This window comes from Martes martes, assembly GCF_963455335.1.
Source record: "Martes martes genome assembly, chromosome: 5".
Taxonomy (NCBI): domain Eukaryota; kingdom Metazoa; phylum Chordata; class Mammalia; order Carnivora; family Mustelidae; genus Martes; species Martes martes.
Window position 1 is genome coordinate 46,670,410 of NC_137892.1, and position 18,652 is coordinate 46,689,061.

At 37.7% G+C, this 18,652-nt stretch overlaps 1 protein-coding gene across 2 annotated transcripts in view; it reads left to right on the forward strand.

Moving 5' to 3' along the window:
* The first annotated feature begins 6,396 nt into the window (after nt 1-6,396).
* The window catches only part of LIX1 (limb and CNS expressed 1), a 49,979-nt gene continuing 37,723 nt past the window's right edge, over nt 6,397-18,652 (forward strand). Inside the window, exons 1-2 of one of the 2 annotated variants that reach the window (XM_080804564.1) lie at nt 6,404-6,699; nt 11,978-12,065. Coding sequence is in view for 1 of the 2 variants with exons in the window: in XM_080804563.1 (XP_080660689.1) it covers nt 6,618-6,699 (82 nt within the window). In the remaining variant the exon portion in view is untranslated. Of the gene's footprint in view, nt 6,700-11,977; nt 12,066-18,652 lie in introns of both variants that reach the window. The other variant, XM_080804563.1, reaches the window with a different exon arrangement.

The window sequence follows — 18,652 nt, forward strand, 5'->3', positions numbered from 1 at the left end:
TTATGGAATTAACTCGATGTATTGCAAAAGGAGCAATTGTAGATTTTGAGCCCTCTAGTGATTTGATTTTAAAGGTGTTGGGAGGGTGCTTCGCTGGCTCAGTTGGTAGATCATGCAAGTTTTATTTTTTTACAGATTCATTTATTTGAGAGAGAGAGAGAAAGCATGCACACACATGCACACGTGAGGGCAGGCAGGGTGGGGGTGGGGGAACAGTTGGGGAGAGAGAAGCAGCCTCCCCACTGAGCAGGGAGCCTTGCAAGGCACAGGATCTATCCCAGGACCCTGGCATCAAGATCCTAAGCTGAAGGCAGGCATTTAACTGAGGTATCCCAATCATGTGACTCTTGATCTTAGGGTCATAAATTCAAGCCCCATGTTGGGGTAGATGTTATTTTAAAAATTAAAAATTTTTACAAATTTAAAAAATAGTAAAGGGGAAGGGAGAACTAAGGGAACTTTGTCAATGTTAGACAATTTTTTGGAAGAAATCTAACAGAAGCTAAAATATTGCACAGTCAGCTTAAGTATTAAGGTTAAGAAAATCTGGGATAGAATCCTATTATACTAGAGGTATAGAGATTCTTGATTACCTTATTTTTATTTTAGAGGTGAGAAAGCATTTTTATATGTAAAATTACTTGCCCTAAGTCACTTGAAGTAAATAGGGTTGGGAATGAGTGGGAGGAAAAGATGGAATTGATACATAACCAGAAAAGCAAAAGGTAGAAGAAGCAGAGTACTCAAGTGGTTTAGAACTGCAAAATCACCAAGGTCCACAAGCTTTGACACGTCTTCCTGGTATGGAGGTATGAGAGGAGACAGTCCCATACAACCAGGACAAGGTTTTGAGTCCTATCCCCCACAAAATTTCCTCCCTTTTTAGAAAATGATTTTTATTTGTTTTTTTCCATGATAAACCTTTCATTTTTCTCATAGGTCCAAGAAAACCCATCTCAATAGACTGAAGCCCTGAGTGGAACACTTCTGGTTTTTCATGGCAGGGTGGGAGGGGAGTAGGGTGGTAGGGTGGGAAATAGTACTTTTTTCTTTGATCTCAAGGCTACTGAGGTACCTGGAGAAGATGAGAAGAATATATTATTCTCTAACTTGGTCTTGCTGTAGTTTTCATTTTGTGGAAAAATGGGGCCCTTTCTATACAGTCTTCTATTTCCTTTAAACAAATTTTTGAAAATAAATATTTCTTTTGTGTCAACAGGATGCATGCTAAGTGCAGTACTCTGCTAGTTAACTGTATAGGAAGTGAAATGGAAATTATAGTTTACAGTGTGAAATGGATGGGCACAAGGCTTTTATCTTAATGTAAGCTATCCATAAATATAGCCTGAATTGAATTATGAGTATACTAATGATGCAATCTTTACAGGAACCTTCATCTAAAATATATGGAGCTATGAAATTACTGGCTTGCTTGAACCTAACATATCCATCAACGAATCTCAGGTTTAAGTCGTTTATTTACAACTGGTAAACATTCTTTCCAGGTTTGTTTTAATCTAATATTATTAATTTTTTTCATAGTCTAGGTTTTCATTTTACTTTGCTTATTACTGTTGCAAAGACTTAAACATTCCAAAGAACTCATACCCCCAGAAATATGACTATCAAAAGAAAGGAAAATAAAAGGTAGCTTTAGTTAGTCTATGTAAACATGTATCTCATTCCTCAGCATGCCCTTCCTTTATACAACAAAGACTCAGCTGAAGTTCAGACACCTCTTTTAGAATCAATCTGATCACATAAAGTCACAACTTGTATAAAGTTGGTTTTTGTTTTTGTTTTTTGTTTTTTGTTTTTTTAGCACCCAGCAAAATAAACTTCTGTAGCAGACAGAAGTCTGTCCCAGACAGAAGGTGAGGGCAGGGGGCATGGGAGATGGTTCCTGTGAGGAAATGTAAGGAGAGGGAGAAGAACCAATAACTAGATAACCCAATATGAGAGAAAATATTATTATAAAGTCAACTAGAAAAATTCACTCCATAAACAAAACATTAAGCTATTCTTTCCAAAATATATATTACGCTGGATGTCGGCCAGCCACAGTTAAGGTAATGAGTTCAGTTTTCACAGAACATGTATCTAATGACCCAAGGGCTTGACATCATTGTCTCCAATCTTGTAAATGAATATTCAAATTCTCTCACCTCTAAGTATCTCTTGAGTTTATCCTGAAAATTTAACCTGTCAACTAGTAAAACCTCCTCTGGTGAGATCTTTGGCCTCTAAAGTATTTCTTAAAGAATCAATTCTGACTTTTCTTCCAAGGCCAAATACCAAGCCAGGGCTGCATAATTGCTTACTTAAAACAGTCAAGAAAGGGAGCCTGGATGGCTCAGTTCAAGCCTTCAGCTCAGGTCATGATCTCAGGGTCCTGAGATCAAGCCAAATTGGGCTCCCTGGTCTGCTGGGAGTCTCCTCCCTCTCCCTCTGCTGCTCCCCTTGCTTGTGCTCTTTCTCTCTCTCTCTGTAAAATAGAATCTTAAAGAATAAAAAAAAAAAATGTCAAGAAGGCATGGGAAGTTTCAAAAAAACAGATATACTTTCATTGTGCTTTCTGGTTAAGAGTGTTGATTCTGAATGCCCAGACAACCTTAAAGAGCAGTTCACTATCAGTTTTACCGGGGGGGGGGGGGGGGATATTATTTTAAGAAAGCATTTTTTGTAATATTGTATGAAAATGAGGAGATGTACGTTTTTCTAACCTGTAAATGGGATATTAATTCTCTATCTGTCATGTAGTTAATTAAACAGATTAATACTTATTGATGATTTCCTAAATGTAGTGAAATATCAAGGTAAAAATGTCTGAGATAAAGTTATTTTATGTTACCTGTGTTTTTTGAATTTTGTCTGAGGTTGCTTTTCTAACTGACCTCATAAATACCTTGAATCAAACATCTCATTGGTCCTTTCCCAACTGAGAGTTTAAAAAGTTGATGCTAACCAGCCATTCATTCTTCCTACTAGTCTCTTCGGCTTTGTTTAGCTGACACTAAACCATTAGTTAGCGCCTCTGCAAAGTCAGTTTCTTCCTGGTGTTGCCCTTCTTCACCCTCCAACATACCCCTAGAAACAATCTTGCTCACAGCCCTGACCCTCTTTTGCCAATCCAGCTCTTAGACCCTTCCAGCTCCCTTCACCCAACTCCCATTGGAATCTGGAAGGAGCTGCTATCAGTCATTTCCCATTGTTTTTGTAGAGGATATACTCTCTCTATTTAACTTTAATTCTTTTTCATTTTATTTGCTTTATCTTAAATTGTAAACTTTTAGAATCAAAACATTAGCAAGTAAGTGAAGAAATTATTTCAGTTAAGATAGTCTTCCTAAGTTTCAATCCATGTTTTCTCCGTCCCTCAGTCACTTGATTTCCTACAGATGAGTAGCTATGATTTGGCTCAGGCTCAGTTACTTCAGGCCTCTTCTTTGTGGAGTCTGCATGCCTGCCCACCTGGAATTTCACCTTCTCACTACAGCCTCACCTGCGGGCCCAGTCACCTGGTTTACTGATTCCAGCCTCCTCCTCCAGGACAGAGCAGATCATGAAATGGGGAGGCAAGGAGAAGAATAGAGGTTCTTTCCTATTTTTAACTAAAGATGATACTTTGATACATTTATTATGTGTTTTAACATGATGGATGTTATTTCAATTGGTGACCCCCCACTTCCTTACCCTTTTTGTGCCTATAATGAGCCACTTAACAACAAAAATATTACTGGAATGATAGGAATGAATTTTCTTTTCCTGTTTGCATAGACTGTTGCATTGTGCATGAAATTGTGCAAAATATACCACCTTGATTTCTTACATTCTCAGAGTTCTGTACTCCCTGGGAGCTTAGTAAGTATGCTGTTGCCCTGAGTCTTCTCTTTTACCATAGGGTAAAAGTTTTGAATACTAAATATGTCAGTTGGATGCCATTTCTCACTCTTCTGAGTAGTACAAAATTTGTAAAGACATCATTTTGGTTTGCACCGTAGTCATCTACCCTTGTTTTAATACTTGAGGTTTTTTTATGGCCTATGACTACAGATAGTTGAGGTTGACAGTGAACTCTAGCATGTGAACCATAGAGTCTGTATAGACATATTGCATAGGGGTTTCTTAAGCTTTTCCAACTCCATTAGGTACTTTTTACATCAAAGACAGAGAACCGGGAGAAGCCACTGAGTTGGTTTTTTATGTCTTACCTCAGAACTCTAGGGTGAGAAGTCTTTATGGGTGGACAAGGGAAAATGTTGATCAGAGGATTTGGAAAACTTCTGCTGAAGCTTTGGACCTGAACTGAACAAGAAACTGTACTATCCAACTGGAATGTTGTACAGTCCCCTTTCTATAATTCTTTTTTCATTTCTTAAAATATAACTCAGTAAAGATCATGATATTTTTATAGAATTATCTTTGCAAAGCTGTTTTGTGGTTCTCTAAGCAGACTCTTACAGTTTGCCTTCTTTAGAAAAATCTTGGGGAAGTTGAAGATTAATTTTCTTAACAAACTCCTAGTTGGCATTAGTGATGAGTATCTTTGAATTGACCCTATTAATTTGTATCTCTCATTTGTTGAAGGGATATCAGGTTTACTGTGGAATTGTAAGTGATCTATTTGAAGACCAGTCCAGCTTTTAGGAAATAGGTGTCTTTTCAGAAGGCTAGAAAATGTGTGATAATATTTGTGGTCATTTGTAAGATAGCCACAGTATCATAGATGTTAAATCTGAACGAAAGCATCCAACTCAGCTCCCTAATTTTCTAGGGGGGCCAATGGTGAGGACACTGAGCCCAGAGATGAGTAACTTCTTCAAAGTCATAGAGGTAACAAAAATCAAATCCTAGATCTTACTAATATAAAATTCAGTGTTCTTTCCACCATACGACACAACCAAAATATTTTTATATACTGCTAGAATTAAATTTATGCCCATTAAAAAGTCCATTATTGATTGAAATCTGAGTATCAACCAATTTTTATATTATCAGTCTCATTCCTTTGAGAATTTCTGTTTCTCTAATAGGAACCTTAAATATCCTGGTTTCCAATTTAGCATGACACTGAAAGTACTTACGTTCATTTATATGTTGTGTCCAATCACTGTATAATAATGAGCATTTTGAATACAAACCATCTAGTTTCTCTCTTAAATTTATAAACTCATGAATGGCAAGGATACTGATGATTTCTTATTTGGCTCAGCCCACATAAGGTACACTTTGTGTCTTAACATGAAGTGCTACTTCTTTCAAGTTCTTTCTTTAATAGTATCCTTGCACAATGGGGCAGCCCCATGTCTCTGTTGTGCGTAACATATACTCCTGGGGGCATTTACTAAGTAATAGTCATTATGATAAGAATTATTTTTACAGCCCCATTTCTTCTGTTTCCTTTTATCAAGCCCACCCTTCTACCAACTAGCTGAAGAAGCCTATCACATGCAAAACATTTTACTTTTATATTGTCTTTAAAGAACTGTTTTCAGTTAATCATATACCACATAATTATGGAATCTGAAAATTGGAAAGAACATTGGAGGGCACTCTCTTGTGCCTACTCTGGAAAAATATTTTAAGTAAAAGAGTGGTCCTTAACAAGTCTTCAGTAACTAACATAGGTCACAGCCATTAAAAGTCAGTTCTGGTATAAATCCTAATTACTGCAATGGAATCCCATGACTTATATTTATGTCTCCTATGGAAAAACTATTTAACCTTGTTGTGAGTGGTACAGGAATTAGAGAAATGTACTAAAATCTGTTAAGATATTTTAGTAACTATATTCTTTAGAAAAAGACATATTTTGCTTCTGAAAATTTTAATAGAAGGAGTTATCATGAACTAAAAGGAAGTGAGTGATATCAGATTTCACTGAACTCAATTCTAGGAATGATTGCCTTGAAGAATAAATAGGAAAACAAACATTCTCAGGCAAGCCAAAAGACAGCAAAGGTTTTACTTACTACTACCCTCAGAAGTTACTATAACTTGGGTGGGGACGAGGGGGGATTTTAAACTTGGTTCCCAAAGAGACGCTCCGAATTCAAATAGAAAGCATAATCTGGTCCCTGGCGATATCCATAATCTTTATAGCACTTCTTTACCAAAGAATTTAGATTGTACTAATTCTTAACTGGAAATCCTGAGCTGGAAATTCCTTTGTTACTAAAGTAATTTCCTTGAGAAATAACCTTCTTGATTTTATACTGGGGACAACACATTTGAAGGTGGGGGACCAAAAGAAATACCCAAGTCAGAAAGCCGTACACCATTCAGGCAGAATCTGGTTGGAGAGGAAAGCTGGTCCCATGATTATCGAGCTTCCCCTGCTAGCCTGTAGGTGGGTGTGTTTAACAGAAGGAAGCAATGGGAACCAGCCTGTCAGCCAGCCTTTAGAGCTAATTAGCTCAGCCTACAACAAAGATAAGTGAGCCTGGGAGGAGGGCCCCCTGAGGGGTCTTTAGATTCTGGGAAATGTCTGATTGGCAGATGTTAAAAGGGATTCTTTGGTAATCCTGTGCATCAATGAGCTGCACAAATTCAGTCCAGGACTGCAAGAATTCAGGCATGAGGACACTGTGCAGCAGGCTCACACAGGCAGACCCAAGATGGACAGAACCTTGGAATCCCTGAGACACATCATTGCCCAAGTCTTGCCTCACAGAGACCCCGCTCTAGTCTTCAAAGACTGTAAGTACTGAAGGGGAAAAAGTTTTCTGAAAATAGTCCTAAACGTCTAGTCACATCCTATTTAAGTATGATTTCTCCTAAATCTCTGTAGTCGTGTGCTGTGGTCTAAGTGATATTTAACTTGTTCCTGACTTCAGTCAGGAGAATGATTTCATTTCACCTACGTGTATTAGTTGCTGGGTTATTTTGTCAGTGATACATCTTAGTAACTGTTTGGAAGTCTTTCCTAGAATAAAGACTGTCCAGAGACTTAATGAACTCTTCCAGATGCTTTTATAAATAAAGAAAGGCTGATTGCTGCTGAGATTAAAGCTAAAAATAACTTAGATATGATAATAAATATTCTGTATTTGTTAACCTGTTTAATCCTCAAAACATATTAACTGTGTTAAATTAAATATTGTGTTTGAAAATTTTTTTTTGCAAACAAACAACAATAAATAAATCACCAGTGAGCTTTTAAATTTTGGTAACAAATAATAACACTAGTTAAAAGGCCAATAAAATTAGAGTCTTCCCACCTCTGCAACATCTCCCCCTCAAAAAAAAAAAAAAAATCTGAGCAGCTATGGCAAAATTATTTCAAAATCTTTTTTTTAATGATTATGAAAAATAATTCAATCAAGCTCTCCAATCCTAGCAATACTATTAAACCATTTGTCATGTAACTTAGTTTCTGGAACCAATTTGATTTCCTGCTGCTGCAAAACAGACTATCTTCGTGTTGTATCTTATCTACAGTGAGTTTCATATTACAAAGGGCTTCTGAAATAGAATTTTGCTATGAAACTGCCCAAAAGGTAAAATGCATATGGAATTTTCTTTTTCTTCAATAAGTTACAGCTTTCTTTGTGAATCTTGTTATGTTTGTCTCCATCAAAACATCAATGCTTTGGATTTTTGCTCTCTGATTGCTGAATAATGTTAGTTTCCAGATGTACTTTTAGTTTATATTTCTAATATGTGTGATGAAGACAAAAATGTTAGACCATTTTTTTCTATAAAATTTTCTTCTTAGAAATTAAATTGTTACCAATGTGCCCTTCAATACCATATTTAAGTGCTTTATTTCCTTCCTTTCTTCCTTCCTATCTTCCTTCCTTTTTTCTGTCTTTTTAAATACTGTCTTCAAGAATATGTCAATAGCTATGCTAGACAAATAAAAATCACTACTCCCCCAATCTAACCTGGAGTCTATTCAGGTTTAGTGTGTTTCTTTAAGTAAAAAGGGAAGGAAAGAACGTCTTTCTCCTACAATGGCACTGAATTCACTAGTGAAGGGTGAAAGGGCTCTTGACCTGCTCAAAGCTTTGGATAAGTTGTATAGAATCAGGGGTCTTATGCTGCGGGTTTGAAGAGTGGAAGCAGTAAAAAGAAACAGGAGCAACTTTTCACTGAGTTTCTTGTGAATTTAAGAAGTTTAGTCTGTAATTATATGGCCCACTTTTTAAGCTTAACTAAACCCCACCAATTGTTTACAGTTTAGCAGAGAGAATAAAATAGAAAAGGGGTTAAAATAAAACATGCATTATGTTCTATCATCCAGACCTTTGCGGGAACTCTCTTCTATGGAAAGATAAAGAGGTCTCCTATTTCATGTATCTCATTCATTAACATAGAACCTAAATTTGATCAGATAGCACTGCCTGCTTACCCTCAAATGGGTTGTACTCTGCAACTGCTTGCATGGCTTAAATAGGTATTAGTATTAAACTGCTGATCCTCTCCACTCAGGTGTTTCTAATCTGAAAAATGACTAAGTGAAAGTAAGCCAAATGGCAAATTTCTATACCAGCACTTTTTATAACATTGAAACATCCAGCCACTCACCATCCTCATGGAATAAATGTGAACAGGCTTACTCATTTTCTGGGGCAAGACATCAAAAGTCTGCCTAGGGGTTATGCCATGCCGTGGCAGCCTATCATGCACATGCCAGAGTTTAGCACGTGGACTCATTTTCTTTGGCACACCCATAAGCTGCTGCCACCACACTCATCTTTTAACACAGCTTGTAAAAAGCTGCCATCAGCCCTGAATGGCACGTTCTGAGCAGCCTCCTCTCCTCCTAGTTACTTGTGGCCCTTTTTCCCCCACCCCAGTCCAGTGTCTTCCTGCCAGAAGGACAGAGCTAAGCACTTGAGTACATCACTGCCAAATCCTTAAGAAAAATTGCTACCTTGCTTTCTTGCAAGGTGAAAAGCCAGTCCTAGAATTTTTAAAACCCAGCTCAGTTGAACAAAGGAGCATTAACACATACACACACTCTCTCTCTCTCTCTCAAAATGTTTTTCTTAGTTTTCTATAAATGCAGGGACAGGTTTTTTCTCTCTTAATTCTTTGGAAACACATAATATAGGAGATACAAATGATCATTTGAATTTAATTTTTTTTTTTTTTTGGCCTTCAGTGGCTTTTGATTTATTTAAAAACAAGCAATTGTAAATTGAATTTTCTCTTCAAGTTGGTCAGGAAAAGTACCCAGAGAGTTTTCTGGTCTGAGACTGATACACATGGGGATAGTTACATTCATTTAAGGAAATATTATTTAGCTGCTTTTCTCAGCCAGGGAGGCTCTCCAAGTGGCATTTTGCAATGCATTAAATCTCTCATTTGTTTTAGACAAGGTGTTCATCTGGCAATAGTTGCACTTTGTTTTTTTGGTTTTTTTTTTTTTTTAATGTTCTTTCCTGGAAGGAAATGAATTCCATAACAATTTTTTGCTTTTTTCCAGAACTATTTCACATTTCAAATAAAAAATAATGGAAAGACATTTTAAATAAAGTGGGCTCTCAATTTGAAATTTGCTCATCTAAACTGATACTGGATTGTTCTCCACTGCGTAACTGTCTCAAATTTGTAGCAAGTAGCACTAGGAGTCTCCAAACCACCAGCCAGATCTCTTTGCAGGGAAATTAAGGCATATCTCCATGTTGCCTTCCATTTCTGGCTTTGTTCAACATCCAATTTCTTTTTGTTTGTCATATGTCACAACCAAAGATGAGCTATCCTAAAAGCAGCCCTTGTCAGCTCTTAAAATGTGTGTCTGAGCTTACTATTTGTTTGCCACTACTTGACAGTTCCTAGTGTGCTTTCTCAAAGGAAATCTACATGATTTCAAGATGGCTGCACTTTCAGATTCTACTCTGAATGTTAACTCTTGATATAACAAGAGTATAATATGCTTATCTGCCATCTTTGGACTTGCTCTTTATCCATTCATAGTAATGCTAGGATATCAAGTCCTCATCATGTGATGACCGGCACTATGCTAGGAACATTTATTCACAACAAACCAGTAATGTAGGCACTATTGTTGTTTGTAGGTGAGGGAACTGAGTCTCCTGGAGGTTAAAGTGCCTTGCCCAAGTCCACACAGTTAATGAGTGATAGAGCCAGAATTCAAGTGCTATTCCAACTCCTCACCTTTAGCCACTAGACGATATTGCCTCTCAGAAGTATTATATTACCTTGTCATTTGTGCTGTCATGGGAAAATGGGGGGTTGGGAGGGAGGGCATTGAAATGAACTCTTCTGGGAATATGGAGGAAACTCATTAAATAGGCCCATCTGAACAGGAATGTGACAGGAGAGTCAGAGGGGAAGGGCATTTTTGAGGAGAAAGAAAGGAGAAAGAAGAGCTTGTCCAAAGACATACCAGGCAATACAAAAACAGTGCATTGGGGAAGGTGGCGACAAGGCTATAAAATCAGGTGGAATCACACAGAAGTGCAGGCAATAGGGAGCCACTGGAGTTAACAGTGTTGTTAGATTATTTCTGCAAGTTTATGGCCTTATGTTGCATTGGGGGAAATATTATATTGATATGTGTTGGAAATACACTTCCTGATACTAAGGAAGAATCGCAGCTTTTTCAACAGCAGAAATTCCCTCGCCCTCTTGCCCAGCCACATAAGATGCAAAATCTGCAAATGTATACAGGCCTGTAGTGAGAAATCACTTTGACTAACTGAAAGCCAAAATCAAGGCAAACTTTCTTAAAACAGATTGTTAAAAAACAATCTTCAGGGGTGCCTGGGTGGCTCAGTGGGTTAAAGCCTCTGCCTTTGGCTCAGGTCACGATCCCAGGTCCTGGGATCAAGCCCCGCATCGGGCTCTCTGCTCAGCCAGAAGCCTGCTTCCTCCTCTCTCTCTGCCTGCCTCTCTGCCTGCTTGTGATCTCTGTCTGTCAGATAAATAAATAAAATCTTAAAAAAAAAAAAAGCAGTCTTCATTGTCGTTGAAGACTTGAGATCTGTTGGTTTCCAGCATTGACTGATAAAGTGATGTTAGATTTCATTAATACGTTTTCCCAAATTTCATAATAAAAAAGTGAGAAGAAAACTTTACTAAACATTGCACAATTAGAAGCAAATTTCTCACATATTTGAGGTGCATTAACTTCCATTTGGGAAGCATTTTTCTGCATGAAAGGTTTTATTTATATCAGATAGGTAAATACTTCAAAAGGTACATTTTTACCCTTTGGAAAAATTGGACCAGACTATAAAGCTATTAAAAACATCTTAGTAATCATGAATCTGGCTGTATGCAACCCAAGAGAGCAAAAATCCTCAAGAGTAAAGTGTTTTCTCCATCCCATGCTTTTTAGTGTAGTTATCTGAAATCTATAAATTTGATGATACATTTATGGTTTTTGCATTTCACAAAAAGGAATGGAGTAGGATGTAAGGGATGAAGGTACTTGTGCAGTAAAATCTCTACACATATTGCACTGCATTCCACCACATAAAGTATGCCTAAAAGAATATGGTTAAGGGAAAAAAAAAAAAAAAAAAAAAAAACCTCCACTGCTCACTAGCTTATTTTGCATTAACAACGTCATCTTAATTACAATAATTTGAATTCTGATAATTTTAGCATCTAAAGTGTGAGCTGAAGCCTACTCACATGCTGGTTTTACTTTATTACAGGATACAACTAGTTTTAATTATACCAAGAGACAAATGCAGATTTTGGTTTCAGCCATTAGTGCCATAACACTGTTCTCTAATCCTTTATTCAGTATATATACATTTGGTAGATTTAAATACTGAAAGTCTCAGCCCCAGAGGAAAATTTTTCAAAATGGAGAAAAAAAAATCAGTGGCCTCTTGATCACTTAATGGCCATCTGTCCTAATACGTTTATTTTTTAATATATAAGTAAGGATTTAACAAATTAAAATAAACTACGATCGACATTCAACCTGTGATCAAATCTAGTCCTTCTTCATGGTCTGCCATCTCATCTCACCATAGGCTTTTTTTTTTAACAGTTAAGATTTGTTAGCCTGATCTCAACTTTAACAACTTCTGAAACTCATGTGTTAAGTTACAGCCATAATAGGATACAGCTGCACAAGGGTGAGTTTCTAAGTCATGATTTTTCTGTTTAAATGATATGGTTTTACTGATTATGTGCTACAGATTGATTTAAGAAATGTAAGACAACTTTAGAAGCCTTTCATAAAAGAATCTTCTGTATTTAATACATTTCATATTGAAGTTTTAACCCCAAAGGCTCTTACTTCTTTTCCTCCATGTTCAAATGCTCATGTAAGTTTAGTCTGTCACGGTAGTTAAAACCACCTTATTTTAAAAGAAAAAGAAAAAAAAAGATTCTTATTGAAAGCTTAATATTGATGAAATAGTCAATTATTATACTCCCTGTAGTTCTCTATATTCTATATTCTTTCTCTGGTGTCTGTGGAATGCTGTCTGAATTACGGTCTTTTTTTTTTTTTTTTTTTTTTCCCCTACTGCGATGATAATCAGTTGATCCCTATTTTGACCTCATCCACTTAGGCAGCTGTGGGAACCCGTCATTTTGTCACCACTCCTTTGGCACTCATGGCCTATACTATGTAGTTTACATTTCTCTTGTGCATTATGAGTTACAGCTTTGCTGGCATGTTTTTGTCTACACCTAAGTTGGAAGTCCCAGGAGGGCAAAGCCATATCTTGCACTTCCATGTGCCCTCTCACAGGGTCAGGCACCTAGCAGGTGCACAAAAGACATTTTTTGGTTCCTGAATGGTTGGTTTTCTCCCTCACAAAAATAGAGAAAGATTTCTATTATTGTCAGATATTCTCCTTTACTGTAAAATAAACTGTACCTTCTAAAACATAATCACTGACCCCTTAATCACAGCTTACTTGCATGCAAGATTAAACTGACAGCCAAATGAAACAGGTGGGAGGAAAAAGGGGCTCTGGAAAGAAACACAGCCACCTCAAACAACTTCCCCAGAGCACTGTCTTGGGTTGCCCCTGGTAGAGGACCCTAAATCATTCCATACACCACAGTGGCACAGTAATTTAGATTGCCAGTCTTTATTTTCATCTTCAGGGTCTAACCTCAACTGTGGGTAACTCAAAAGCCATGCACCATGCTCTTTAGAGCAAAACTCTATCTATTTTTGAACTTGTACATAAACCCTAGTTAGATAGCTATTGCAGAGTCGTGAAGGGTTTTCTTATAATGACTTTTCCTAGGGAGAGTACATTGTATGCCTAAAGCCACATTTGCACAGACTGACCATTTTAACTAAACAGAATTTGTCGGCAAAGCAACCAGTGTTTGCTTTTATTTTTTTAACCTTTGATTAGTTACCTATAATCAACAGTCCTACAAAGTCTCCTAAATGCAGTGTAATGTCAGTGCCTGATGGAAAATGGGAGAGATATATTCTTTCTGATTGGTTAAATAGATTACATCAGTGTTTATTTTATGTAGCTTTTGTGATTGGATGACATCATCTCACCACGGTGCATGTATAAACCACACATGGGAACTCAGGCATACTGATGCGTTTTAATTCTGGTATACTTAATGATCTTTTATTTTATTTTCATTTGTCTTTGTGGTTCCTTCTTGCTCCTTCATATTCTCTCCCCTTTGCCCTCTTAAAAAAAATTACGCAGTACTTCCAAAGATATAAAAAAATAAATGTCACTTTAATTTCCCCCCAAATGACTTAAAGTTCAGCAATTTTAAACTTTGAAGGTGAAAATTAAACGACAAAGAATGGGATACTATTTGCACATTTTGGACAGTCTCCCAAGAGGTTAACTTTGTAGAACAACGCAAAGGATCATAATTCCCTCGAGAAAAGTATTCAGGGAAGCACATGGGACCAGAGCAGAAGAAAAGAAAAAGCAAACAAAAGGAGAAACACAACCAGCTTTCCAGCTGCTCAAAGAGCTAGGTGCTGACTCTGAAACATTTATATTAAAGGAAAGTTCCTCTCCTGGAAGTATAGCAAGATTCCAAGCTGTCTCAGTCCTGCAGTGTAGTTGTAGCTATCTTTGAAAGAGTATCTACACATAAGAAAAAGAGGACCAAGATTCCTACAAGTTGTACCTGACCTGATACACAAGCTGTGTCAGCAAGATTCCATTAGCCTGATCAAAATCTCGCAGGACCTGAAGATAGTTATAAATGATTAGACAACTAGGTTTTTTGGTCAGTGTCCTGGAGTTTACCAAGCTAACCACAAGACCCAAAGATACTCTATTTTACAACCCATTTGGCACAAATCATAAATTGACATCACATCTTGAGCTTGCCCCTTAAATTATTTGGGGGTCCTTTTTCTCTTAAAAAAAAAATCTAGGAAATCACATTTGGCAAGAATAAGTTGTACATGATCAAATCGCTAGAATAGAAAATACTCATTAAGCTTATTTTAAAATGTCACCTGCTAAAGCTAATTTAATTAAAGATTATATTAAAATATTACATAACATAAATCTACCTGGTTGGAGGCAGATATTAATTTGAAAATATGTTAATCATCTTGAAAGCCTTTTAATGATTTATCCTTAAATGGTAGCCTTTCCAATTTGTCTTTAACTGTTTGGCAAGGGGTATTTTACCCAACTAGAATTTTTTATCTGTAAGGCAAAAAGAAAATGATTCTTTTTTTCTGATAGATTTATAACATACTTTTAAGAGCCCTTTTTGCTGACAAATGACTGTCTCTCACACAGGACTTACCACATATTAAGTAATTGAACTGGGCAATGGACTGTAATGTTTCTATTTTCCTGAAGCATAAGCAGTCATTTAAACATTAATTTTAAATAAAAGTTAGCTCCTCTCATTGTTTCTGCTAAGAGCAGTTCTATTGCCTTTAGCATCTGTTAGAAAGTGAATAATTTGGACAAACATCCCTATTTCCAGATTTTGAGATGTAGCATTTCATCCATTATTTTCTGGCTAGTTTGAAGTTTTGGCTTTACTAGTGAATAATATCAAAAGAGCCTTCTCTTTTCCATCTCTGAATTCTTTACATATTTTGGAAATAAATAGCACAATGTGTACAATTAGAGAATTTTCAGATGCGCAGACTTTTTTAGAATGTTTAATGATATGGTTTCTAATCCAGGAATAGTCAGTTTCAAAGATGCATTATGCAAGCATATAATCTTGCCATTTCCTTTCCTCCTTCACCTTCTTTAACCACAAATAATAGCTAACATTCTCGTGCTTACTATGTGTGAAGCTCTATTCTGAGCATTTTCCATTTAAGCCTTACAGAAACTTTGTGTAGGAAGTACTGCATTTTACAGATAGAACTGGGGCAGTTAGGTTGGTATCTTAGAGTGGTACAGACAGAATTCAAACACAGGCATTCTGGCTCCAGATTCCATGTTTTTAACTACTAAGTAAATTGCCTGCTGGTTGATAAAATGTAGAGAGACAAGATCCAGTACACACATTGCTCTGTTTGAAACAGTGACTATATTTGAGGACTCTTCTATAACATATTCTATAATCCATGGGGCATTTACATTCTATACATCTCAGAATGCCCATATGAAAACATAGATCGTGTGTCCTTATTGGCATCTTTATAGCACCCAATCCATGAAAATGACAAGTTCTGAATTTGTAGGATAAAGGCCCTCTGAATGTCCAGTTATTGATGATCTTGTCTGAAGGGGCTTTGTGCTCCTTCCAGGCTGCAAAATGAACCTTCTCTTGCTTGTCTCATCCCCTACCCACTTCTCATAGATTTTTATGCCCAAACTCCTCCCAGAAACTTTCTCCTTGGGGTCACCCAGATCTACAAGAGCAGCCAAGCATTATCTCCACATGTCTGGGCCACGATGAGCAGAACAGCATCTTAGGCAAAGACAAAGGGCAAGGGACTCTGTGCTCCTGCCATTCTTACCCACTCAAGTAAAGCTAGGGCACTAGAACAGTAGGCTCAATTTCCAGTTATTAGAAGAAACTAACTCCCCTTACCTTGTCTTCTGTCAAATCATACCCCTTTCCTATGCCCTCTTTAAAAATTCCTTGGCTGAGTCATTTTAGTTTTCTTACTCTTCTTGTCAAGCCATCCTTACTCCTTTGAGACCACAACTTCTCTCTCATCATGGCTAGATCTCTTCTCAAGTGGCTCAGCTTAGCTTCTTCCAGGGCAGATTTTTCCTGAACTTTTCAGCCCACATTCATTTACTTTCCCCCCTGTGTTAATTATTGTGAAATAAATTTTTAGGTTTTTAATATTACTTTAAAATCATATCTGTTGGGGGATGCCTGAGTGGCTCAGTCGGTTAAGCCGCTGCCTTTGGCACAGGTCATGATCCCAGGGTCCTGGGATCGAGTCCCGCATTGGGCTCCTTGCTTGACGGGGAGCCTGCTTCTCTCTCCGCCTCTGCCTCCCTGCCACTCTGCCTGCTTGTGCGCGCACTTGCTCGCACTCTCTCTCTCTGACAAGTAAATAAATAAATAAAATCTTTAAGAAAATAAAATAAAATAAAATCATATCATATCATATCTGTTGGGGTACCTGGGTAGCTCAGTGGTTTAAAGCCTCTGCCTTCGGCTCAGGTCATGATCCCAGGGTCCTGGGGTCGAGCCAGGCATTGGGCTCTCTGCTCAGCAGGGAGTCTGCTTCCTCCTCTTTCTCTCTGCCTGCCTCTCTGCCTACTTGTGATCTCTGTCGAATAAATAGATAAAATCTTTAAAAATAAAATCATATCTGTTCTACAATGTAACACTCTTAACATTTTCTTCACTAATTATATTACACATACATTATTTCTTCAATCAATCAATTTTTATGGGAAGAAGCCTGTTTTGAACTTCTTTATTTTTTACTCCATATCACCAAGGTCAGTGTCGTCAAATAAACCATGCCAGTGCCACAACGCTGGTTAATTCTGGTGTTCTTTTCCACTAATCCCAGAAGCTACTTTCAAATCCTTTTTCAACATGATGTTCCAGGCAGTCAACATAAATGGATTAGGCTTGGCACTCCAAGATAAAATTACTCACCATCTCCATTCAGGATTTTTCTAAACCTTAGCTATTATGAAAGTAAAGACCTAGCTAGAAAGTGACCAAAAAAATCATGGGTCTACTCTGACCAGGCATGATCTATCTGCACCTGCTCCAATCTCCCCCTGAAGCGTGGCTGCCACCATCACATCCATGCTGTGTGAGCATCATAGTGGTTCATACATGAAACCTCCTATTCAAAAAAGAAGGCTCAAACTCTCCAGGAATCATAGTGACTTCACTTACTTTCCACACGTTCATTCAGTTGCATTCAAATGGCTCAGAAATGTAGAGTCTTCTTATATTCCAAGTGAATTCAACAGTTGCTTCATGTGTTGGGTACCAAGGAGGCTAGAGAGAAGAAAGAACCAGAGTCCCTGCCCTCCAGATTCTCACAGTCTGCTGTGAGTTAAGTAACAAAACTGTATGATATAAGATGAATTCTTATCATAAAACATTTCATTCCTGCAGCCAGAAAGAAGTTCAGCCAAGTCTGACTTGATCAATTTAGCCTGGAACACCACATCCATTTCATTAGCATGGTTTAGAGGAGATTAAGTGCTAAGACACAGGACCACTAATGGAATGAGAGCTCAGAAAAGGAGATTCATGTGGGCCAGAACCAGTGAGTAAGGCATGATGGAATAGGTGGTATTTCCTCTGAAGTTTGGGAGTAAGTGGGGTGGATAGAGGGGAGCAGCAGAACCAATACCCCTGGGAGAACTTGAACCAAGGCACAGGTGAAAAAAACAAAACACAAACAAACAAACAAAACACTCTACGTTCAGGGACAATAAAGACACTGCTTTTCTGAAGCTGATTGAGGATTTCTGTAGAGCAGGTCAAAGGTTGGATGGTCAATGTATTCCACATTGTTGGATGTCTTCGCTGTTCAACTGCCTTTTGTGAAAGCCTTAATACTCACCCTTTTATAATCAAAAAGAAAGCTTGAGGTAGGGAAAAAACAAAAACCTCATTCAAGAGAGATTTACTTGGGGAATGAATTACGACTCTTAAAACTGTCACATTCAAATTTCAAAACACTGTGACAAAGAAGTTAACTATACTAATGCCTATAAACTACTTTGGAAATGGTCTTGTTGACACACAAAATATTCAAAACTGCTAAAGAGGTTTGTGTTAGATCAGGCTACTGCAAAAAAATGCCTTAGACTGGGTGGCTTACATAACAGGAATTTGTTTTCTCACAGTTCTGAAGGCAGGGAAGTCCAAGTTCAAGTTGTCAGCACATTTGCTTCCTGGTGATAGACCTTTTCCTGACTTGCAGATGGCTGCCTTATTGCCATATAGTCACATGGCCAAGAAAGGCAGCTCTAGTGTCTCTGTCTAGTCTTAAAAAGGCACTAATCCCATCATGGGACCCCCAGCCCCATGACCTCCTCTGAACCTAATTATCTCCCAAAGGCGCCACTATCCTGTGGGTTAGGGCTTCAGCAAATGAACTGGGGAGAGGGAAGGTACAGGGGAGAGAGGTAGAACAAATATTTAGTCCATATCAGGGTCAATCACTTGTGTCTGAGAAGGCGATTTGGGGCGATGCAATGGATTTAAATTGCTTTCTTTACTCTCAGATGTTACAAACTGAGAGAAGTCACAAAAATGAACTGGATTTCATGCAGTTATTCTAGGATCTCCCCAA